This window comes from Poecilia reticulata, chromosome 23, assembly GCF_904066995.2.
Source record: "Poecilia reticulata chromosome 23, P_reticulata-male-v2, whole genome shotgun sequence".
NCBI lineage: Eukaryota > Metazoa > Chordata > Actinopteri > Cyprinodontiformes > Poeciliidae > Poecilia > Poecilia reticulata.
In genome coordinates this window covers 4560373-4585770 of record NC_088852.1, presented here as the reverse complement: position 1 = coordinate 4585770, position 25398 = coordinate 4560373, and the positions used below count along the sequence as shown (strand labels likewise).

The 25398-nt window shown below is 35.5% G+C and overlaps 2 protein-coding genes and 1 long non-coding RNA gene across 7 annotated transcripts in view; 2 read left to right on the top strand and 1 right to left on the bottom strand.

The window, feature by feature from the left end:
- The window catches only part of lin7a (lin-7 homolog A (C. elegans)), a 35981-nt gene extending 33074 nt beyond the window's left edge, over positions 1 to 2907 (bottom strand). Inside the window, exon 1 of one of the 2 annotated variants that reach the window (XM_008400411.3) lies at positions 2691 to 2907. In XM_008400411.3, the coding sequence (XP_008398633.2) occupies positions 2691 to 2727 (37 nt within the window). In that variant the 5' untranslated portion in view covers positions 2728 to 2907. The remainder of the gene's footprint in view (positions 1 to 2690) is intronic. The other variant, XM_008400412.3, reaches the window with a different exon arrangement.
- The window catches only part of acss3 (acyl-CoA synthetase short chain family member 3), a 50142-nt gene that overhangs the window by 4360 nt on the left and 20384 nt on the right, over positions 1 to 25398 (top strand). The window contains exons 1-6 of one of the 2 annotated variants that reach the window (XM_081604186.1): positions 7173 to 7271; positions 7540 to 7971; positions 9348 to 9492; positions 9765 to 9953; positions 24229 to 24363; positions 24909 to 25049. In XM_081604186.1, the coding sequence (XP_081460312.1) occupies positions 7640 to 7971; positions 9348 to 9492; positions 9765 to 9953; positions 24229 to 24363; positions 24909 to 25049 (942 nt within the window). In that variant the 5' untranslated portion in view covers positions 7173 to 7271; positions 7540 to 7639. Of the gene's footprint in view, positions 1 to 7172; positions 7272 to 7539; positions 7972 to 9347; positions 9493 to 9764; positions 9954 to 24228; positions 24364 to 24908; positions 25050 to 25398 lie in introns of those variants that run through there. The other variant, XM_081604185.1, reaches the window with a different exon arrangement.
- On the top strand, positions 12031 to 14459 carry LOC145550207 (uncharacterized). 3 transcript variants are annotated; one of them, XR_014086121.1, is made up of 4 exons: positions 12031 to 12128; positions 12916 to 12973; positions 13860 to 13935; positions 14097 to 14459. It is a non-coding gene; the product is annotated as an uncharacterized LOC145550207 (long non-coding RNA). The 3 variants fall into 3 exon arrangements; XR_014086122.1 differs by lacking the exon at positions 12031 to 12128 and adding an exon at positions 12150 to 12295; XR_014086123.1 differs by lacking the exon at positions 12031 to 12128 and adding an exon at positions 12363 to 12401.

Here is a 25398-nt window from a genome sequence, read left to right as displayed (position 1 = left end):
ATTTTTTGAGTACTTTCTCCACCACTGGCCCTCTCCTCCGTTTCCTTTACGGAAGGGTTGCAATTCATGGGGCATCCCATTTTAATAATTAAATGCCTGCTTTTCTGAGACTGTCGGAGGCTCTTCTCCATTGTTCTCCGTGGTGCGTGCTAATCACAGTCATTTCCTCTCACAACAACAGGAAGGAGAATGAATTCGAGCTCTTTTTCATCCTGCAGTGACCCAACAAGCCAAGTGGGCGCTCTGGAAATGAAAATATCTTGTTCATTTCCTCCCAATGAGCATTTGTCAAACTCAGCAACTCAACAGCTAAAGCCTGCACTCGACACGAGCGCCGAGGACCTTTTCATTAGCAATTATAGTGTTTTCTCCAAATTTGCTGCACATAGGCAAAAGGAAGCCTATAATGGAGCGTCTTTCTGACGGCTCCTATGGAGAACTATCATTACTACTGCTCCTGGTGTTACGCAGCTGCCAGCAGCTGACTGGTCCAATTCATACCACGGCATGTGAATTCCTTCCCCCTCCTCCCACTCTCACGGCAAACACACTGATGTCACAAGTGAATCACTGCCTCAACAAATGACTCGGATCAGATTAACTGAATGTAGATATTTGAAGCTTAAAGACATTCTTTTTGACTTAAAATGACAGTTTGTCAGGAATCGAAAGCCTCCTCCTGTAAGTCTGACAAATTCAGAGGCTCAGCTTGTGTTGTGTGTGCGTTTGCCTCGTGCAATCTCGGGCTCATTTCATTAACTCAGCATGCATTAGTGCCTACTTCTGCACCCAGCAGACTGTGCATGAGTAAAGCTTTACAGTCTGTAGAGGGTAAAGCTGCATACAGATCATTTTAAAGCAGAATCTGCTTGTGGTTTATTCTATCAGTCACCAATAACTGATTATGTCGAGCATCGTAACTTCTTGATGCTGAGGTAAAGTCAAAACACAGTGATATCCTAACTGGCACCTTTGGAAATTATTCGTCTTCCTCTTTATTTACCACAAGTATGCATTTTTAACAAGATTTCAAAAGATCTTCCATTTTTTGTGCTTTATTAACCTTACAAAACAATTGCAACTATGTCCATGAACCAAACAAGTGATGCTTTCATTTTGGATGCAAACACACTGGCTTGCAGATGTAGTCATAACTCTTAACATACATGTTTTTTTTTTTTTCATTTTATATCGTTGCACACAAAACATTACAGATCAAACTGCATCATGAAGAAGCACAGATAAAGTTTTGGAGAAGTTTTCCACAAGCCCTGCAGGAAACTCAGCAGATATGAAGAAGAGGTTCCACCTCCACCAGACCAGAGCTACAAGGGAATGTGTCACATCAGTTGTTTCCAAACAGTTTGCTAAATTAAGTTGAAAATGCTCACAGGCCACAAAAATTCACGTTTTTCAAAAATGATGGACCCGAAACATAAAAGTGTCACTCTGGCTGGTTTCCTTTCTGGCTGCACCTACAGCTCTGTTGCTTTGTAGAAAAAAGGGGTTCTGGGTTCCAGTCCTTGCCTGTGGGCTTTCTGCATAAAGTTTGAATGTGGGTTCTCTCCGAGTACTCCAGCTGATACCCTAAGAAGTGTGCCTTCACGTAAACCACCTACTCTGGCTGCAAAGTTGGCAAATTTATTGAATCCTGGACCTGGGCCGAACAAAACTATTCTGAGGGCCGACATTTGGACACTGCTGGTTTAGCTCAAAACGTATTAATGTGCCTGAAGGAGAAAAATTCCAGAATTAAGTGTGATTGAAATTCTCTGGCAAGACTCAGACATTTATTTTGACAGACTTTCTCCTTGTAATATTATTGAGCTATTTGGTGAAGAAGAATGAGCAAAGAATTGAGTCTCTGGACGTGGAAAGCAGGACAGCTTCACCTGAAAGGGGCGTCCAGTTGTAACTGCAGGAACAGGTAGTGCTATAAAACGGGATTAATGGATATACGCTTCCTCTTAAAGTTCCAGTGAGATGCTGAAAGAAAGTTTAAGGGGCATCAATACTTCTGCACGCATGAATGAGGCATAGATGAAATGAAACCAGGCTTGGCCAGACTAAATAATTACTGTTTGCCTGCGCAATGTGCGCCCAATCAGAGAACCACCTTTACATTGTCTGCCAAAACAGTGTGTGTGTGTGTGTGTGTGTGTGTGTGTGTGTGTGTGTGTGTGTGTGTGTGTGTGTGTGTGTGTGTGTGTGTGTGTGTGTGTGTGTGTGTGTGTGTGTGTAGGTGCACCTGCACAGCTCCAACACAAACTCCACAAAGTAGACTTCAAACAGCCCAGCCTTCCTGTGTACGGATCATAAAGCCATCCATGACGGGACAACATATTACCAAATAGGTTACATAACATGACGATGAAAACGGAGCACTGTACGCGTACAGTTCATTAGTCAGACGTTTGTGTCCACAAACGTCACGAACGATGGGAGAAAAGCTGCCAACACGAGCCGAACCGAACCGACGGCGTTTACGTTCAGCTCATTTCGCCTTGAAACAAACAACAAGCCGTTTAGACCACGCTAGGAAATCCGAATCGGACATAAACGCGTTTCATCCAACCCCGAAAGGCATTTCCTTGAAGTTTTGGACGGGAGCCTAAAAAGAAAAAAAAAAACCCTCCAAAAATAAAAAAAGAAAACAGGGAGTCCAAACCGCGAAGCGCCGAGCGCCTTACCTCTTTCCAGTGTGAGCGGCTGGACCACTGTCGCCATGACTGCTGTTTACTGGAGACTGAAGAGACTAGAGGAGCTGCAGCATCACAGACAGAGCGAGGAGCCACAGAGAGGGAGGCTGGGAGTGGTTACAGGAGGATTTGATCTGCTCCCATCCTCTCATCACTTTGTTGCTCCTGTTTGCAGGGAAATCACTGCTGGTTTCGTCAAAAACTTGCGCAGTTGTGCATGCTAATTTTTTCCAAACCTTATTGTGCGGGCTACAGCAGAAACGACCACCTTATGTATAACTAGAATGATAAATAACATTAAAACGGGTGGGATTTTTTTTAGCAAAACGAAACAAAAAACATCGCATTACTTTCTGAAGCGGGTTCACAACAAATCAGCTGACTTTCTACAGTGCATTGCAAAAGTATTCACACTCCGTGCAACCTTGTACTTAAATGGATTTGTGTATGTCAAGTGAGAGTATAGAATATTATTGTGAAGGAAGAAATTGTATTTACAAAAATCTGAAAAGTGTGGCATGCTTTTGTACTTTACAAAAGCCGGTTTTGCATGTCCTTGGGGGAATGCCTTCACCAGCTTTTTACAGCTAAAGATGAAGCCATTGGAGAAAGATCGACTGCAAACATCAAGACTTGCCTCTCTTGCCTATCTTTAATGTTTTTGTCCTACTGAATATGTATTTATACTCGCAACAAATAATACTAAAAATATATATCACTTCAGAATATCAGCGTAAATGGGGCTAATCGCAAATGCACACCATAGTTGCCTCTTTATATATTTGTTTTACAAAAAAACTATTGTAAACTTTGAAACTTTTTCCTTTCGTGTTCTAGTCACATATAAAATCTAATTTAAATATACTGAGGTTCACATTTGTGGCAAAATGTGAAACATTTCCATGGGTTTGAGGGCAGAGTATGTTCAGTATGTGGATTTTTTTTTCTAAGCAGTTACAGGAAGAGCCCTCAACTATCATTAAATGTGCAAATTCACTCTTACAAAGTCAAGATGTTCTTCTGTAACCATTTTCACTCTTCAGAGTGGGATCTCAGCATGATGACAGAGGAGATCTGCCCTCATTCAGCCATAAACACATGAGGAAGGTCACATTAATAACAAACTTACAGCAACTATTCCTTCTATGGAGGTTTTTCACAACAACCTGAACAAAGTAATTTTATAAACATAGATGTGGGCATAGCTTACATAAAAGCTGAGTTAGAAACAAAATGTCTGTAGCTCACTAATTTATCACATTCTGCAGGTTTGCACATTGGATGTTTTATGTTTGCATGCATAATTTTGTTTTCGCACGTCTGAACAACTGCGATCCAAGTGATCCATTCAGCCACCGCGCCGCTGTGATCACGGCTGCCATTAAGGTATATTGTGAAGCGCTGAGCCATGCTTCCTCTTATCTCCTCATTTGCCTACATGCGCTGCGTGCGGCCTGATAACGACTAAATGACGGCAGTGAACCGAAGTTGAAGGGTTTAAGGATTAATCTTGATGTTTACGCGAAGCACTGACTCTCCTCGGATACTGTACATCAGCCGCTAAATGGTGCCTGCTGTCCTCGCGTTGTGGTTGGAGCCAATGGGAGTCATGCTTAAAAAAAAGAAACAAAACAGATCTTTAAAATAAAAGACAATGTTGGAAATTCGTGGCAGATGTATCACAAATCGTGACTTCACAAAATCAGGCTGAACGTGAAGAAACGCCTGAAGCAAAGAAGCTGTTTAGAGTGAATATGTTCATACTCACACTGATGTGATTTATTTTGTTTTGTACGACAGAAACTGGAGGACTGTGAACTTACACCTCAGTAGCTCTAACTGTTCTTCAGAGAAATAAAACAGTGATGCTATTTTTGGAAGGTTATTACATGATTAGAAGTTTGTTTTTTTTTACTTTTGTTTTTTTTCCTAAACCTTCACACTCATAATTACACAGTCAGGATGTGCTGGTGAATTCCAGCCATCCCACCCAGCTGTTTGCTGAGGTGAAGCATTTAGTGGATAGAGGGTGAGGGCTTAGGGAGCATGCAGAAGGAGGCCACAGCGAGATTACAGGCTCACATCCATGTGGGCTGTAATACAGTTCTGCTTTTTTTTTTTTTTTAAGAGCTAGGATTATATTACACATGCTTAATGCCTTCCCACTGCAAGAGAGCTGATTTCTCAAAGGCGTCCCCTCATCCTAAAGGACACACGAGGTCACGCAGACGGGCCAAATCAGGATTGTCGTCACAGATTAAAGTCTGTCATTAGCGCGTGTTAAGTTTGGTTTGTGATGCTGGATTCCTCTCAGGATCTGCTAAATTCTAAATGCTGTGATGGTGTTTTGGGGATTAATTTTTCAATGAAAGTGAATTTAGCTGCTTGCTATTTGTAAACTAACTCTGCAAGAAACTTCCCTTGACGTTTCTTCTGTTTCTTCGTCTTCATGATGCTGTTTTTTCTCCTAGGTTCTTAATAATCCTCTGAGATCGTCACAGAAACTCGATTTACCTGAGATTATTTTACTTGTACGACTTACTGACTACCTGATCCCATTTGGTGGAACAGAAATATATTTCAGTGGATTAGAGTACATGAAAATATGCTTCATTTGTAAAACAAACACACACATATCAAAGTCTTTTCACATATTATGCATTTTGATTTTGTATGTCACATTCTAATCTGAGGAAAAACATGTAAGTTTGTGCTTGTAACATGGCAGAACGCTCAAGGGGTGTGCATACTTTTACTTCTTTAAAATTTGAACCATAGGAAGTTGATGCTGCTGTTCTTCCCTAAAACAACGACAACTGGGAATTATTGTGTTTCAATTTTAAAAAAGCAATCTTTATCTCAAAGCTAATTTTGTTATAAATCCATATTCAGACACTTGGCAGTGAAGAAATATAGAAATGGAGATAATCAGAAGCTGGCTTTAGACAGTTCGTCTTTTCTCAGCCTTTTAGAATTTAAACTCAAATGATGAAATCAGAAAGGTGGGCAAAAAATACAGCTATGAAAACCTCAGTTTTGTTCCTGATAAGCCTGGTAAAGATGCTGTAACTGTAGTTAGTGCTTTGTGTCAGAATGCGACGTTCCTGCCGGTTATTTGTGCAAACAGAAACTGTTTGAAGGAACACTGATGTAGGGGAACAATTGAAATAAATTGCTTTTTTAATAAATAAAAAAAAAAGATTGAAATTTCACAATTTAAGTGTGCAAGTGGGATGCAAATTAAAGAGGAAAATATTTGTTTTGAGGTTATTTCCTGTCGCAGTTTAAATTTCCATCAAAGCATTAAGTTTAATGAAGACAAGGCAGCCACTTCCCCACAGAGAGAACCATGCGTCTGATGGAAACATTGCCTAACACATATAAATAGAAACAGATGATGTGAAATATCAGATGGTTGAGTTACTCAATTCCAGTGGGATTCAGTGCAGAGGTCGTGTCCAGGGAGGGTCAACTAGATTATGGGTATTTTTACCAGAAGCTTAGCTTGGATGCAGTCTGCAATGGAAGAACTGCACACAAAAACACCAGAGATCAGTGAGAAACTGCTGCTGCACATGAGATATTAGTTCAGACATTAGAGCTGCACAAGTGACTGAGAATTAATATTCTTTATTCATCCCCCCTTACTCTGAAACCTTTAAATTACAGTGCTACCTTGGTCTAAAACCTCAAGTCTGCTTTATATGCATATTTCAGCATCAGATAACTGTTGATCAAAATCAACAACAACAACAAAAAAAAAGAGTTCTGGAAAGTATAATGGCGTTTCTGGTTCTAGATCAGTGGTCCTTAACCTTTTTTGAGGTACCAATCCCACCAGTTTCATATGCGCAGTCACTGAACCCTTCTGTAGTGATAATTAAATATGATTTTTTTCCCCCCCAAAGAGTCTAGTTGGGTCACTGCAAGACCACTAAGTCTTCTTAAAAGGTAGAGTCTCTGAGAACAGTTCTTCAAAATATAGTCAGTGTTTTCAGCAAAGCTGAGCTGACTGTCCAGGAACGACCCAAGGTATTTAAAATTTGCCAGTTTCAACAGGTTGACCATCGAGAGAAACTGGAACCACTTTAAGGTCTTGTTTAGCTCTACATTCTTAAGAGAATGAAAAATTTATAAATACTTTGCGGTATTCTGTTTTAGTAATGTAATTATATTAGTTGTGTTACCACCCTCACACCACTAGAGGCAGTACCAACCCCGAAAAGATGCGACTAAGGAGCAGATTTAGAAGTACACCGAAAGCTACAGAATTTGGTAAAAACGGTGAGTTTTGCTGAAGTTAATAAAGACACAAGTTCAAATCCATGCTGAGAGTTGAGCTCCTTCAATCAGTGCTCCTTCGGAGCTCTGATTGGCAAAGCAATGTAACGTGATCCTCTGATTGGCTAAGCAATGTAACGTGATCCTCTGCAGCAAGTGATGGCAAAGCGGCGCGTCATCACGACTTTACACAAGTGTGTCTTTACCTCCACGGCAGAGGCTCCGCCGAACCCCTGGGGTTCGACCGAACCCAGGTTAAGAACCACTGATCTAGAGTAACAAAAGGAGAAAGTTAAGTGATTTGAGTAGGCCACATTTGTAATATTTTCTCTTGGAGAAATGTTATGCTAATTATTTTTGGCAAATTAACCTAAGAAATGGCTGAGAATCTAGTTTTTGAAGAGCATTACAGGCTACATTGCAGCTTTGGTTATGTAATCTTTTTTCTCCCCCTTGTTGTAGCGCAAAGCTCCTCCTGCGTCAACTACATCCAGTTCATAGTTCGCATTCCTTGAGGGCATTGTAGTAGGATTTGTAATAAAGTCTTCTCTGCCTTCAGGGGGCCCCAGGTGAACTCCTTCCGCGTTGAATCGTGCAGCTGGGTTTGTTACCTGCAACCAGGACATCGTGTCAAAGTACCGTTTAAGTCAGCGGAACCTATGCATTCCCAAATAAAGCACTTGGCGCGCCTGAAGCCCTGCGCTCCGGCTCGCAGCAAGCGGATCCTCGAGAGGAAACTCTGGTCTCACTGCGCAGCAAAACAGCAGCTAGAAGGAGGCGTCAGCGCGACAGGACCGCATGCAGCTGCAAGAGAGCATGCTGTCGGAACACAGCGCTGCAGGAACTATGCATCTGACTGCGCATACAGCCGAGCTTTCGCTTCGGCGAGGGACCACCCGGAAACTTTCTGGGGTGAAATGGCTCAGAATATAAGCTGGTTTGAGCCGTGGAGCAAAACTCTGCACGTAGAGGACCCGGTGTTTCCAAACTGGTAGGTTTTCAGCAAATGTTTTTTTTTTGTTTTTTTTTGCTACACATAAAACTACTTTACATATCAAACTGACTAAAAGAAAGAAATTAAACAACCCCATCATGTTTCCTCAATAAAGGTGAAAGATGATAAACGGCATCCAAAACTCAAATTACTCACAAAAAAAAACAAAAAAAAATTTTATGGAGCGCCAAATATGCCATAATGTGAATGCGTCATTCAAGTGTTATGCAAGTGCTATTCAGAAAATAAAAGTAGAACAAAAATTAATTAATTAAACAAAATATTGATGTCAGAGGAAACACTTATTTATCAAATAAAAGTCACACAACTAGAATATCAGCTGTCCTGCTGCACAGAGGCAACCAGTTTTTTTTATGGTATATCTGAAAAGCCAAAAAAAATCTACCTGTTGCATAGTAGATTTTTTTTTTATATATTCAAAAGTCATTAATTGTACTGTAATTATAATAAAAGGGTTTAAACAAATTTAACAATGAATATGTTAAAAGCACCCATTAGTTTTGACATGCAAATGAACAAAAAAATGCGGTTTGATGTTTTGTGGGGTCTACTTTAGTGTTTTATGGTATCTAATATATATTTTTTAACAAAATTATATATTTAGCATCACATTTAAATTCAATTTTGCTTTTTCATAGCCCTCAAATTTCTCTTTGCTGTATTACAAGGCAAAAAGTTGATTGCAACAGCAAAATTGTCAGTTAAAAATCAGAGAAATTCCCTTTAATGTAATCATGGCCGTCTACAATGCACAGAGCAATCTGTGCAATAAAAGAAGACAGCAAAAACCTTCAAGAAAACAGATGAACAAACTGAGTTTATTTTATTTTAAAGTCGTCACACCATATTTTTCTAGAAGAAAAATATGCTGAACGCTGGATCTCAGTGACATTCACAAACAAATTATTCTCCCTTCTTGCAATTTAACTGTATTCAAAGCAGCATAATGGTCTGCCTGATTGAAGACGTTGGTCTTCAATCAGACCAATGTCTCAGGTCTCTTTGCAGATTACAGAGACATTGGTCTTCAATCAGGTCAGGTCTGATTGAATCAGGTCTCTGTAATCTGCAAAAAGAGACCTTTGTCAAATGAGTTTGTTCTCTACACTTCCTTTTAAGCATAATCAAAAGTGCACATGTTTGCACATCTCTGAATACAATTAAAAGATGCTAAAGTGCAGCTAAGATCAAATCTATTTCACATAATAGATAGCAACTCTAATCTTGACTAAATTTTTTGTAGTCATGCTAAACCAAATCTACAAATATCTTCTGTATTCTAAAAGAACCAACAAATTAAAGGTATTTGCTTAGATGTGAATGTGATGGATGTATTTCTGCCTTTCTGCCAGGTTTGTAGGAGGGAAGTTAAACATGTGCTTCAACGCTGTGGATCGTCATGTTGAGAGTGGCCGCGGAGAGCAGCCAGCTATCATTTACGACAGTCCAGTGACTGGAACGAAGAAGATCATCACCTTCAGAGAACTGCAGGACCAGGTGTGTGTTAGCAAACAAAACAAAGAACTGAACAGCAGAATTAGCCTCCTATAAGATGAAACATATTCATAAGGTTGGATTTTAAGGTTTGCAAGCAAAATGTGTTTGGTTTTGTGAAGGTAAAAGATGGCTATGAGAGTTCATTAAAGCCATCATTGTGTTTTTAAAAATAAACTTTGTCATAGAACAAAAAAAATCCAGTGTTTTAACACCACTGCTTTATGTAATGTTGAGTTTATATTCAGTTTTCTGCATCACTTCCTCGGAACCAGGTGTCCAGACTAGCAGGAGTCCTTGTGAAAAATGGAGTTCAGAAAGGAGACCTCGTCGTCATCTACATGCCCATGGTGCCCCAGGCCATGTTCACCATGCTGGCCTGTGCACGGATTGGTGCTCCACACAGCCTAATCTTTGGTGGCTTTGCTTCCAAGGAGCTGTCTGTCCGCATTGATCATGCCAAAGTAAGGATTCTCTGCTTTTCACCCTGCGTGTTTTTTTTTTTACTACATCTGTACTTTTGTTCTCAGGAAGCTGCTGATATACATAACGTTTTTGTCTAATAGGGTGATGTGTATCCATATCTGTGTCTGTGTGTTCTGTTAATTAAAAGATAAATGTACTTGACTCACCTTTGCTATTTTTATTTCAGTATGATTAATCATTACCCAAGGAAACCCACATCTTGTTTACTTTACACACATCTAGCCATCATTTCAGTGCCACCATGATTCACTCTTAACCGATACTAATGTTTGGTTTAACATCCCCAACCACATTACTGAATAAAAAAAACATGGGATTTTCTCTATCAACAAACCTCGGGTCCAATCACTTTCCCTCGTCTTAAATTTATTGGATTGCTGGCACAGACTGGATTTCTAAGCATACTGTCTCTCAATACGGTTGAGATTGCAGCTTTTAAAAAAGGCCATACTTGTATCTTAATGATCTGATGTAACTATTCAAAACCAGTTTGTTGTTTTTGGTGAGGTTCATGGTTCATTATCATTTTGGAACCCCTGTTGTGCTTCCAAATGTGTAAACCATCTGTCCCAAAATGGCCCATGAATGAATGTGTTTGAATCTTTTAGGGAGAAGTCAGTAGTTACCTCTGCTGCAAAGTCAGCAACTTCAAGTGTCTTCTGGAGAAAAGTTTTAATGTTGGACAAGACTAAGTTTAAGCTATTTGTGACAAGAAGTATGATTTGCAGAGTTATAATTGTGGATTAAGATAAGTGGATGGGTTGATGAAAATAGAGAGATACATTAAAAGTCCTATTCGTTTTGAGTTTCAACATGACGAATCCCAAAGCAAACATCAAAACTTGTGTTGGGATGAATAAAACATGCTAACAGTGAGCTAACTTTAAGCTATCATTAAACTGGCCTTCTGAAAGCTCCAGTGTAATGAACATTTATGGATTAGGCTTAAAAGTTGGTTTTGTATGGAAGCCCATTTCCGCCATGAAAAAAAAAAAAAAGCTAAACAGGAAGTCATAATTTCGACTTTCAAAGTCATAATTATGAGATTTAAAGTCATAATTTCGACTTTCAAAGTCATAATTTCGACTTTCAAAGTCATAATTATGAGATTTAAAGTCATAATTTCGACTTTCAAAGTCATAATTATGAGATTTAAAGTCATAATTTCGACTTTCAAAGTCATAATTTCGACTTTCAAAGTCATAATTATGAGATTTAAAGTCATAATTTCGACTTTCAAAGTCATAATTTCGACTTTCAAAGTCATAATTATGACTTTCAAAGTCATAATTATGAGATTTAAAGTCATAATTTCGACTTTCAAAGTCATAATTATGAGATTTAAAGTCATAATTTCGACTTTCAAAGTCATAATTATGACTTTCAAAGTCATAATTTCGACTTTCAAAGTCATAATTATGAGATTTAAAGTCATAATTTCGACTTTCAAAGTCATAATTTCGACTTTCAAAGTCATAATTATGAGATTTAAAGTCATAATTTCGACTTTCAAAGTCATAATTTCGACTTTCAAAGTCATAATTATGACTTTCAAAGTCATAAGTATGAGATTTAAAGTCATAATTTCGACTTTCAAAGTCATAATTATGAGATTTAAAGTCATAATTTCGACTTTCAAAGTCATAATTTCGACTTTCAAAGTCATAATTTCGACTTTCAAAGTCATAATTTCGACTTTCAAAGTCATAATTTCGACTTTCAAAGTCATAATTATGACTTTCAAAGTCATAATTTCGACTTTCAAAGTCATAATTTCGACTTTCAAAGTCATAATTATGAGATTTAAAGTCATAATTTCGACTTTCAAAGTCATAATTTCGACTTTCAAAGTCATAATTTCGACTTTCAAAGTCATAATTATGACTTTCAAAGTCATAATTTCGACTTTCAAAGTCATAATTTCGACTTTCAAAGTCATAATTATGAGATTTAAAGTCATAATTTCGACTTTAAAAGTCATAATTATGACTTTCAAAGTCATAATTTCGACTTTCAAAGTCATAATTATGAGATTTAAAGTCATAATTATGACTTTCAAAGTCATAATTATGAGATACCGGAGCAGTTGGAGAGAAGCCTCCTTAGGATAACAGCGTGCTCCAGCTCCCAGTTAATATGATCCTAAATCCAAGGTAAGCATAATTATAACCTCATTATTCCGTAACATTTGCTATTGGGTTAAGAGTCAGTAAAAGGTCGGTTCGCCATTTTTTATTTTATTTGGTTATAGTTGTGTTAGTTAGTTTTGTGTCGCCATGGAAACGCCTGCAGACTGGCTTTATATGTAAACGAGTGAACTGTAAGTATCAGGAAAAAAGCTGGTGGATAGTTTCTGATTATATTCCTTCGTTTTAAATGCTTTTTGATCGTGTGGTGGTGTGTACATCGGTCGTTGTTTCAGCAAAGTGAGCTAGCTGCAGGTTAACCGTCAGAGCGTGCTAACCTTGTTAGCATATTTAACAGTGTTTTTTTTTAATTAGATCGTTTTTATTTCAGTGCGATAAGAAGTTCGTTAATGTACTCGAAAAATTCAACAAGTTAATATGTATAATTATTTTGTGGCATAAATACAAGCACTAGCTAGTAGTAGTAGTAGTAGTAGGTTAAAGCTCACTCCACAGCTTGTTGTATGCACGTTTTGTTATGCATAATGTGATTCACTATATTCCCGTTAAATTGTTTTTGTCGATATATAGACAAGAGTAAAATATGCAAGTACAATATGCATCAGTTTTCAAACTGTTTTCTTAGCAGTTTTATGTACTTAAGCTAATGCTGGAGATCTACAGCTTTAGATTGACAATATTTCTAAAAGCAATTAAAAATAAGAAAAATAGAAAAAACAAGGAACTTAAAAAATCCCTAAAACAAGCAGGCCCTGTTGAAAATTTTAACTCTTTAACTTTACTCAACTTTCAGGATACCTACAAAAGAGACAGAGGAGGTTCCTTTGACCTGAACCTAAACCTAAACAGAGGTAAGTTGCAACTCTTGTGAAAATCCAATTCATAATATTGTCTGTTTAAATGAAAGTAATTAAGATCAAAACTAAAATCATTCTGATTATGTTCATGTATTTCACTGTTTTATAAAGATGAGAATTTCATTTTGAGAATTGATCAACCATTAAAATATTTTAGGGGAAAAATGTAAACAGAACTTTCAGACTTAAGCTCTACAATTTACCATTTAGTTGTGGAAACACTGGTAGAGTTTTCTTTATTACTTTTATGTAGTTTCTTTTTGTATTGATTTATTATTGCAAATCTGCACAGCTGTTTGGTTGTCTATTATCTTGATTTTTTTAGCAGGAGCTTGAGTTTGAAATACAGTTTCTATCTGCCATGTAGGGTTGGACAATAAATCAGTTATATGTATCACAACACACACGTGATCAATATCAATAGATAGTAAGTCTGATAGAATATTCAATATATAGAATATTCTCTGAACTCTGATCCGGAACCATATACCATTCTGGAGGATGTAGGCAGAGTCAATGCTACTCAACCTCTCAAGGCTAGCTCAGCTAGGTTGATGGCATCATTTAACTCTGGTGAACTAACAACAAGCTGTGGAGTAACTTGCGGAGCAGCAGTTTTATGTTTCACCACTGTGCCTCATAAATGTTTTTAAAAAACATTATGGTGTGAAAGCTGTGTATAAAATGGGAAAGGTCACATCACCAGTTTGGCAGTATTTCAGATATTTAAAAAATTAAAAAAATATTAATATGAACTAATGTATCGTTAAATGTTTTTCAGTAATATCATCCAGCCCTACTATCATGTTCATAATAAATCTTTTGCAATGTTATATTTTATTAGACATTATTCATTAGTTATTGTGTGTAATTCTCACAGGATGGATGAGATATATGACTTCTTAAAATCACGGGATGTTTCAGAGGAAGTCATACAACGACTGCAAAAGGATAAGGTAGCTAGATTGCTAAGGAAATCAGTACATTTAGAAGTTATCATACAACACTATTATAGAGACATAGTGAAGACAGATCAGTTTTATCATGTGACTGTTTTTAATGGGTTTTTCCCCCATTTTTATAGGTTAAATAACTGTTTTAACATTTCTTTTTCTAGATTGACTCCAGTGTCCTTCTGCTCATGACAGATGAGCAGCTTAAGGAGTATCTCCCATCTTATGGTGACCGACTGGCACTTCTCGGATATTGCAGACGAAGGGAAAATGATCCTGCTGGCCGGAAATCAAAACTTTTTGACCGATTGAGAGCCAAGATTTCAAGGAACAAAGGCAACAATCAAAAGCAGATCTCAGAAAATGTTAGCATCAGAAATGCTCAAAAAAGTGTTCGAAAAGTTGAGATAGGATGGATGAATTCTCGAGATGGGAAGTTTTTTCAAGTTCGGACAAAGAAAGGTGGTGGAACAAGAAAAATTGATGTGTCAAAGGACTGTAGAAAAAATGAATTAATTGAGAAGGCAGTGGGTTTGTTTTTTCCGTCTCAAAGAAATTCACAGGGAAGAATTACAGATTTTGAGGTTGACATGACAGATTTTCAGGAACATTCACTTGATGAACATATTACTGTTGGAGAACTTTATGAGCAGACAAAACTCCCGGTTTTGCGATTTTACCTAACAACCAAAAAGAAGGACACTGGCACTGACTCAGAACCAGACAACCTCAGTGGAAATGACCAAGACACTTTTAGTTTTTCTACTCGCTCTCAGTCTCAGTCTCTACTGACTCAATCCAAAGCACCAGACAGCATTGATGTCATATATGTTGGAACCAACAGTGTCCTGACAAACAGCAGCAGTGATAATGTTCACCTAGTTTACTCTACTGATGACATGGCTGATTTGTCCAATGTCCAAGAGCTACATGCAGGAATCAACGGGGACATTTTAGAAGACAGTGGCACTGTCACCTTTTTCACAGGACACATTTCTAACACAGATAGTCTCAGTCTTGATGACACCCTTCCTCTGTCTCCACAGCCATCTAGTCCAGTGCTTTCTTCTTCACTAATTGATTCTTTGAACGAGCCCATTGTTCAGAGAGAAGGGATTAAGAAAATCCTTGTTCTTCATCGTGGCCAGATCCTGAAAGAACTAATTTCACATTTTTGTGATCCAGGTGTCACTCAGGAGGACATATGCATTCAAGTGGTGCTTCCTGACGGAAGGCGAGAAAAGGCTATTGATGATGGAGGAGTTTTGAGGGATGTCCTCTCTGAGTTTTGGCAGGACTTTTATGAACAGTGCACAATGGGCAATAACTTTAAGGTGCCCTACTTGCGTCATGATTTTGGACAGCAACAATGGGAAAGCATTGGCCGAATTATTGCCTTTGGCTGGCAAAAACAGAAGTACCTGCCTATAAAACTTGCTCCAGTAATACTAGAACAAGCAGTTCTTGGTTCTATAAAGAGTCCTCTTGTTGATAGCTTTTTAAGGTATGTTACAGAGTACGATCGAATGATGTTTGAATCTTGCCTTTCAGATTTTCAGAGTGTTGACAGAGAAGAGCTTCTGGAAATCATGGATATCCATAACTGTCGAAGAGTACCAACAGGTGATAACATTGAGCTACTACTTGAGGAACTTGCCCACCAAAAGCTCATTCAGGAACCTGCCTTTGTTATTGAACAGTGGAGCACTGTCCTTTCCCCGCTGAAGTCAGAGATGGAAAGTATTACAGCTGCATATGAAAATCTCCAGCCAACATTACGAAAGGTTATACAGTCAATTGTATACCCTGCAGTCATAAATGCACAGCAGAAAAACATCAGCAAATATTTAAGTTCTTATCTCAGAGAATCAGACTCACAACACCTGTCACTTTTTCTTCGGTTCTGCACAGGATCTGATTTGTTTCTTCAAAAAACTATCAGTGTTAGCTTCACTCAACTTCAAGGTATTCAGAGACGGCCAGTTGCCCACACATGCGGTTGCTACCTAGAGTTGCCAGTTAATTATGATAACTATCCAGAGTTTCGACACGAAATAAACAAGGTCCTAGAAAGTAGTGTATGGGTGATGGATATAGTGTAACAGACATCAGCTGAAGAACATATGAGTTTAAGGAATCTTTGGTAACACTTTATTTGAAGGGGTGTGCATAAGACTAACATGACACAGTCATAAACATGACATAACTCCTGTCATGAACATAATGAAGTCTTTATGAATGTTTATGACTGTTGTCATGAAGTGTCATTCGGTAAATAATGACACTTTTCATGCAAAGTTGCTCTAAAGGCTGCATTAAAAGTTCATTAAAAATGCCAACTTTGCATGATTTTGTAAATTATGATAATTTCATGCAAAGTTGGCATTTTTAATGGACTTTCAGTTTAACTTTTAGAGCAACTTTGCATTAAAAGTGTCGTTATTTACCGAATGACACTTCATGACAACTGTCATAGACATTCACAAAGACTTCTTCATGTTCATGAAAGATGTTATGTCATGTTTATGACAGTGTCATGTCAGTCTTATGCACACCCCTTCAAATAAAGTGTTACCAAATCTTTTTGTATTAAACTTTCAAAGTTTAGCATTATCTTAACAGTTTTTTTCTACTTTTTGCAATTTATTTTTCTCTGGAGTATTTATAAGACCTGCAATGTCTCAGTAGGCACTGTCCTACTAGTGTTTATGTTTTTTTTCTGTTTAAGTTCTCCAAAGTTAAAAATTAAAGCATAAATTTAAGTTGGCCGTAAAATGTATTTTCTCAATATTTTGGGTTTAATAAATTTAAAGATTTTGTATTGTTACAAGAATTTTTTTACTTTTAATAATTTTACTTGAGGCTGAAAAAGCTGGTTTATTCCGCAATTAAAAATAAAATATGGCCGCCACGCTTGTAAACAAGCAGCTCTTAGTTGTATAAATAATTTATGAATAATTTCAGATGTTTTGTTTCTTATATTAGTCACATAATTTAAATGTTCAGTGGATGAACATGTTGCTACTCTTTGAATGTGGTTCTGGGAGAAATGGAGTAAAGTGTTTTATTTACCCTTATTCCTGAAAACAGTTCTTTTGTTTACTCAGCATTTTATTCATATTTTGTTATAAGTAAACATAACCTTAAAATATTTTCAGTAACAGATTGGTGCCATTACAGTTACTCAATATTAGATTTAACCAGAAAACTGAAAAAGAACACTTTTTTCTTTCTTTTTTTACACCTTGAAGCATTGTCATTATCTTAAAGAATTACTTAAAAAACTCAAAGGTGTCTGTAATGGCTATGTAGAGACTTTAATTTTGAAGTACAATAAACCACTTTTTCCAGTTTATATGTGTGATTTATTTGGGATGGGGGAAGCTTTAAATCAGCATTGGGTTGCACACCTGAAAAATAATGAGGTTTCTACTGCAGTTCTCAATTCCTTTATTTCCTGTTTAAGAATCAGCATAATGTTAGAACTGTAATGCAATGATATTGATAATAAAGGGAAAATATCAAAACCAAAAATCATCTGACCATACTAGTGCAATGTATCAATATATTTTTCTAATGTCAGACTTATTTTATCAGCTCAGCATGCATTGATCTTATTTTAGTGTCTCTTCTTGTTTACAGATCTTGTGAATGGTTTTGACCCATATTTATTCTGGTGTAACAATGTGTTAAAGCAAATGCAGGCACTCTCAGAATGTCATCAAATATCTACTGAAGTCCAAATTAGTGATGAGGTAGCAAACTGTCAACGCAACAAAATGTTTTTACATTTATCACTGCAGCTCCAAATCTCTGGTAATCAGCTGTCTAAGTCTTATGTACAGATCAGTTGTTGCAAACACATCATCTGTGACATCCAGGTTATGCTCTGAAATCAGGTCCACACAAATACTGAAGACATCTTCATCGCATGGAAAGTCTTTGAAAACACAGTTTTCTAAGCAGGCTTCAACCCTGTTCAAGTCAATGCTGTGTAGATAGTCTCTGGTTCCATACGCCTGAGGTACTGTGTACATTATGAATGGTCGCCCATGAGGACTTCGTGAATTGTGTGCTGGACGTATCTTGTGGTGGTCCCAAGCTGAAGCAACTTCATTTAGTTCTTTCTAGAAGAAAACAAAAACCCGACTAAACTCATAGCTTTGAAATAAGCATTCAAAAGTAAAACGGAAGTGTGAATCTAGCATGACTGCTATTTATCCCAAAACAGGGAAGTTTAAGTCAAGCAACTACCCAAACATGCAATATTAAAATGTGCTATTAATTTAGTATCACACTCAGAAAATAAATCTTTGCACATTATAACCACTTTATAGCAATTATAAATATTTTCAATAGGTGAGAAGACAGAGCAGCTCAAATCAAGCTCACCTGTATTATGTGGAGAAAACAGAACTGGATCAAGGCTTTGTCCAAGAAGTTGTCTGAGAAGTGACCATCTGCTTTCAGTTTGTCAAAGAGGTCCATCCAGAACTGGATACATTCACTTCGCAGGGTCAACCACCATCTTTCAATCCGCTGATTTCCAGTGCTTGGACCAGATATTACATTATCACTTTCAGGTTGATCTTCTGTAAGATGCAAATATCTTTGCATGCCAGCTGCATTAACATTTTCTGTCCCTAAATCCACTCTCAGTCTTTCAGGACAACCCTCAGCATTAATCACTGCATCCATGAAGTATCCAGCAATGACTCTTGGATCATTATTTGTTTTGTATGCCTCAAGCCATATCAGCCTTCTGGAAAAACCGTCAATGCAACCATTGATCCCAATTCCAAATGGTTTCAGCTTATCATAGCCGTCCATATGCCAAACATAGTTTGGACCACGACTATAGTAAATCCGTCTCCTCAGTCGATTTCTTGACCTTAGGTCCACTCCTTCACCATCTAGTAAGCGTAAAAGGACTCGAACTGTTTCCCTGTCTGTAACAATACCATTCATCCAGCATTTTTGGTGCATCCATCGATATCCGTGACATTGTCCAGAGGTTTCAAGTTGCTGACGAATGAAAGCTGCCACTACACTCACATCAGTTTTGTTCTTTCGGCGCCAAAGTTTCTTCTTATTAAGAATCCTTTCTAGTGTCCTCTTGCTAAGAATAACCCCATGAACCTCAGCCAGCAAAGCAAGAATTTCATCATTGGTTAAACCACATCTGAAATACTCCTCAATTTGTTTATAATCCATTAAAAGGAGAAAAATCTGTGTTTTACTGGTTAGACAAATCAAATGGAATACTGTGTAAATCTCATACAAGACAGCATGTCTACTTTTTTGGAAAAGTCGAAATTATGACTTTGAATCTCATAATTATGACTTTGAAAGTCGAAATTATGACTTTGAAAGTCATAATTATGACTTTAAAAGTCGAAATTATGACTTTAAATCTCATAATTATGACTTTGAAAGTCGAAATTATGACTTTGAAAGTCGAAATTATGACTTTAAATCTCATAATTATGACTTTGAAAGTCGAAATTATGACTTTAAATCTCATAATTATGACTTTGAAAGTCGAAATTATGACTTTGAAAGTCATAATTATGACTTTCAAAGTCGAAATTATGACTTTGAAAGTCATAATTATGACTTTGAAAGTCGAAATTATGACTTTGAAAGTCGAAATTATGACTTTAAATCTCATAATTATGACTTTGAAAGTCGAAATTATGACTTTAAATCTCATAATTATGACTTTGAAAGTCGAAATTATGACTTTGAAAGTCATAATTATGACTTTCAAAGTCGAAATTATTACTTTAAATCTCATAATTATGACTTTAAATCTCATAATTATGACTTTGAAAGTCGAAATTATGACTTTAAATCTCATAATTATGACTTTCAAAGTCGAAATTATGACTTTGAAAGTCATAATTATGACTTTGAAAGTCATAATTATGACTTTCAAAGTCGAAATTATTACTTTAAATCTCATAATTATGACTTTAAATCTCATAATTATGACTTTGAAAGTCGAAATTATGACTTTAAATCTCATAATTATGACTTTCAAAGTCGAAATTATGACTTTGAAAGTCATAATTATGACTTTGAAAGTCGAAATTATGACTTTGAAAGTCGAAATTATGACTTTGAAAGTCGAAATTATGACTTTAAATCTCATAATTATGACTTTGAAAGTCGAAATTATGACTTTAAATCTCATAATTATGACTTTGAAAGTCGAAATTATGACTTTGAAAGTCATAATTATGACTTTGAAAGTCGAAATTATGACTTTGAAAGTCATAATTATGACTTTGAAAGTCGAAATTATGACTTTAAATCTCATAATTATGACTTTGAAATTCGAAATTATGACTTTGAAAGTCATAATTATGACTTTCAAAGTCGAAATTATTACTTTAAATCTCATAATTATGACTTTAAATCTCATAATTATGACTTTGAAAGTCGAAATTATGACTTTAAATCTCATAATTATGACTTTGAAAGTCGAAATTATGACTTTAAATCTCATAATTATGACTTTCAAAGTCGAAATTATGACTTTGAAAGTCATAATTATGACTTTGAAAGTCGAAATTATGACTTTGAAAGTCGAAATTATGACTTTGAAAGTCGAAATTATGACTTTAAATCTCATAATTATGACTTTGAAAGTCGAAATTATGACTTTAAATCTCATAATTATGACTTTGAAAGTCGAAATTATGACTTTGAAAGTCATAATTATGACTTTGAAAGTCGAAATTATGACTTTGAAAGTCATAATTATGACTTTGAAAGTCGAAATTATGACTTTAAATCTCATAATTATGACTTTAAATCTCATAATTATGACTTTGAAAGTCGAAATTATGACTTTGAAAGTCGAAATTATGACTTTAAATCTCATAATTATGACTTTGAAAGTCGAAATTATGACTTTGAAAGTCATAATTATGACTTTGAAAGTCGAAATTATGACTTTAAATCTCATAATTATGACTTTGAAAGTCGAAATTATGACTTTAAATCTCATAATTATGACTTTGAAAGTCGAAATTATGACTTTGAAAGTCATAATTATGACTTTGAAAGTCGAAATTATGACTTTAAATCTCATAATTATGACTTTCAAAGTCGAAATTATGACTTTAAATCTCATAATTATGACTTTCAAAGTCGAAATTATGACTTTGAAAGTCATAATTATGACTTTGAAAGTCGAAATTATGACTTTGAAAGTCGAAATTATGACTTTAAATCTCATAATTATGACTTTGAAAGTCGAAATTATGACTTTGAAAGTCGAAATTATGACTTTAAATCTCATAATTATGACTTTGAAAGTCGAAATTATGACTTTAAATCTCATAATTATGACTTTGAAAGTCGAAATTATGACTTTGAAAGTCGAAATTATGACTTTAAATCTCATAATTATGACTTTGAAAGTCGAAATTATGACTTTGAAAGTCATAATTATGACTTTGAAAGTCGAAATTATGACTTTAAATCTCATAATTATGACTTTGAAAGTCGAAATTATGACTTTAAATCTCATAATTATGACTTTGAAAGTCGAAATTATGACTTTAAATCTCATAATTATGACTTTCAAAGTCGAAATTATGACTTTGAAAGTCATAATTATGACTTTGAAAGTCGAAATTATGACTTTGAAAGTCGAAATTATGACTTTGAAAGTCGAAATTATGACTTTAAATCTCATAATTATGACTTTGAAAGTCGAAATTATGACTTTAAATCTCATAATTATGACTTTGAAAGTCGAAATTATGACTTTGAAAGTCATAATTATGACTTTCAAAGTCGAAATTATTACTTTAAATCTCATAATTATGACTTTAAATCTCATAATTATGACTTTGAAAGTCGAAATTATGACTTTAAATCTCATAATTATGACTTTCAAAGTCGAAATTATGACTTTGAAAGTCATAATTATGACTTTGAAAGTCATAATTATGACTTTCAAAGTCGAAATTATTACTTTAAATCTCATAATTATGACTTTAAATCTCATAATTATGACTTTGAAAGTCGAAATTATGACTTTAAATCTCATAATTATGACTTTCAAAGTCGAAATTATGACTTTGAAAGTCATAATTATGACTTTGAAAGTCGAAATTATGACTTTGAAAGTCGAAATTATGACTTTGAAAGTCGAAATTATGACTTTAAATCTCATAATTATGACTTTGAAAGTCGAAATTATGACTTTAAATCTCATAATTATGACTTTGAAAGTCGAAATTATGACTTTGAAAGTCATAATTATGACTTTGAAAGTCGAAATTATGACTTTGAAAGTCATAATTATGACTTTGAAAGTCGAAATTATGACTTTAAATCTCATAATTATGACTTTGAAAGTAGAAATTATGACTTTGAAAGTCATAATTATGACTTTCAAAGTCGAAATTATTACTTTAAATCTCATAATTATGACTTTAAATCTCATAATTATGACTTTGAAAGTCGAAATTATGACTTTAAATCTCATAATTATGTCTTTGAAAGTCGAAATTATGACTTTAAATCTCATAATTATGACTTTCAAAGTCGAAATTATGACTTTGAAAGTCATAATTATGACTTTGAAAGTCGAAATTATGACTTTGAAAGTCGAAATTATGACTTTGAAAGTCGAAATTATGACTTTAAATCTCATAATTATGACTTTGAAAGTCGAAATTATGACTTTAAATCTCATAATTATGACTTTGAAAGTCGAAATTATGACTTTGAAAGTCATAATTATGACTTTGAAAGTCGAAATTATGACTTTGAAAGTCATAATTATGACTTTGAAAGTCGAAATTATGACTTTAAATCTCATAATTATGACTTTAAATCTCATAATTATGACTTTGAAAGTCGAAATTATGACTTTGAAAGTCGAAATTATGACTTTAAATCTCATAATTATGACTTTGAAAGTCGAAATTATGACTTTGAAAGTCATAATTATGACTTTGAAAGTCGAAATTATGACTTTAAATCTCATAATTATGACTTTGAAAGTCGAAATTATGACTTTAAATCTCATAATTATGACTTTGAAAGTCGAAATTATGACTTTGAAAGTCATAATTATGAATTTGAAAGTCGAAATTATGACTTTAAATCTCATAATTATGACTTTCAAAGTCGAAATTATGACTTTAAATCTCATAATTATGACTTTCAAAGTCGAAATTATGACTTTGAAAGTCATAATTATGACTTTGAAAGTCGAAATTATGACTTTGAAAGTCGAAATTATGACTTTAAATCTCATAATTATGACTTTGAAAGTCGAAATTATGACTTTGAAAGTCGAAATTATGACTTTAAATCTCATAATTATGACTTTGAAAGTCGAAATTATGACTTTAAATCTCATAATTATGACTTTGAAAGTCGAAATTATGACTTTGAAAGTCGAAATTATGACTTTAAATCTCATAATTATGACTTTGAAAGTCGAAATTATGACTTTGAAAGTCATAATTATGACTTTGAAAGTCGAAATTATGACTTTAAATCTCATAATTATGACTTTGAAAGTCGAAATTATGACTTTAAATCTCATAATTATGACTTCCTGTTTAGCTTTTTTTTTTTTTCATGGCGGAAATGGGCTTCCATAGGTTTTGTGCTAGAAAACGCACTACCGTATTTTTCGGACTATAAATCGCTACTTTTTTTCCACGCTTTATAGCCCGGTGCCGCTTGCCTGTGGATTTTTCTCCAGCCGCCAGGGGGCTCTTTAGCAGGAAGTGAACCATTAGAAGTCAAAATTAGAAATCAAAGAAGAAAGTACTCACTTTCTGACAAACTATAGTTAGCCTGGAATTAATAAAGTGAGTTCAGTTACACAGATATAGTGGAGGCCTGTTGGGATTTTTGCACAAAACAGCAAAATTGTTTTACCTAAATCTCTAGATTGGGTAAAACATAACAGAAACATCAAAAATGCAGTTTTTATTTTCCATTGAAACGACTCCAGGTAACTCAGTTTGAGTGAAAAATTGAAGAGAGTGACACAAAGCAAACAAGGAGCCAAACTTTTAAAACAAATGCCTTTTTTTGTTATGTTTTTAGCGTTTATATGCTTCAACCCTCTTAATTTGAAAGTCTACAGGAAACGCCTTTGATCACGTAGGAAAGCCCCAGGTGTGCAGCAGGCTTGCACTTGATTGCGCCACTGCCAGGAATCCCTTGTGCGAACTGCATTCTATTTTGCCTGCTGAGAACACTCCCAATTAGTTATTCTTTTTCAACATTTTCCCATGATGGGTGTTTTTGCAGCCCAAGATGTTGGTGACAGCCTCGTTCGGCATCGAGCCAGGCAGAAGAGTTGAGTACATCCCGCTGGTGAAGAAGGCGCTGGAGATGAGCTCTCACAGACCCTCTAAAGTCCTCATCTACAGCAGGCCCAACATGGTGAGGCGGTCTGGCTAACGCAGCAGAAATCTGCATCCCACACTGTGGCAGGATGACAGAACATGCAGGTTTCTAAAATACACAAAAGGCTTGCATTTCAAGCAAGCTGACTTGTGTGGCTCATTTGTAAAATTATGATTTATAATCAAAACAAAAACATGTAGTTTGTATATGACATTTGAGAATACTGAGTATGACTGAGATGTTACTTGCAGTTTGGCAGGAATCCAGTTTGGAAGCAGACCGGCTTTTATTGAGCATGTATACAGGCACTGCAGAAGAAAATGTAATGTTACGCTGGTTAAATTAGGCTGAACTTGATTATGAATGCTTTAATAGTTCATTTAGGTAATGTTTGTCACGTTCAAATACAAACAATGGGGCGATTTCTTTACAAATCTAAAACAGATTTGTGTATGTCTCACATGTTGCTAACTCAAAGTTAAGGTGTGAACTGAAAGGAGAAAAATACACAGATCAAACTATTTTTATTGGCAAAAATGCTTTTAGAAAGTTAAACTTTTAAATGTTTTTCTTTGTCTCAGGACAAAGTTTCCCTCGATCCGGAGCTGAGCCTGGACTGGGACCAGGAAATGGCTGCTTCTCGTCCACATGACTGTGTTCCTTTACCCTCCAACCATCCTTTGTATGTCCTCTATACGTCTGGGACCACAGGAACACCAAAGGTACTGGCTATCAGTTATTGGTTTATTACTGATTTCAAGTAGGGTCGCATCTTTATTGTCAGATGGCTGAGACAGAAAAAAAAATCTTTACCTTCATTTAAAAACTTTAAGTTTCTGAACACCAGCAGAATTCAAAGGTTTTTAATGCAGCGTTAATATGCCTGTCAGCATAAAATCAATAACTTGCCCTTCAGAAACATGAGTTTTCAGACATGCATGCATTTTTATTTGCAAAAACATATCTACCCAGTAGTTTGGTAAACTTTCTAATTATATGTCCTAGATTTCAGAATATTGATATTTTTCTTTTCCTATGATGGAAAGATGTAGATATGAAACGATGAAAGTT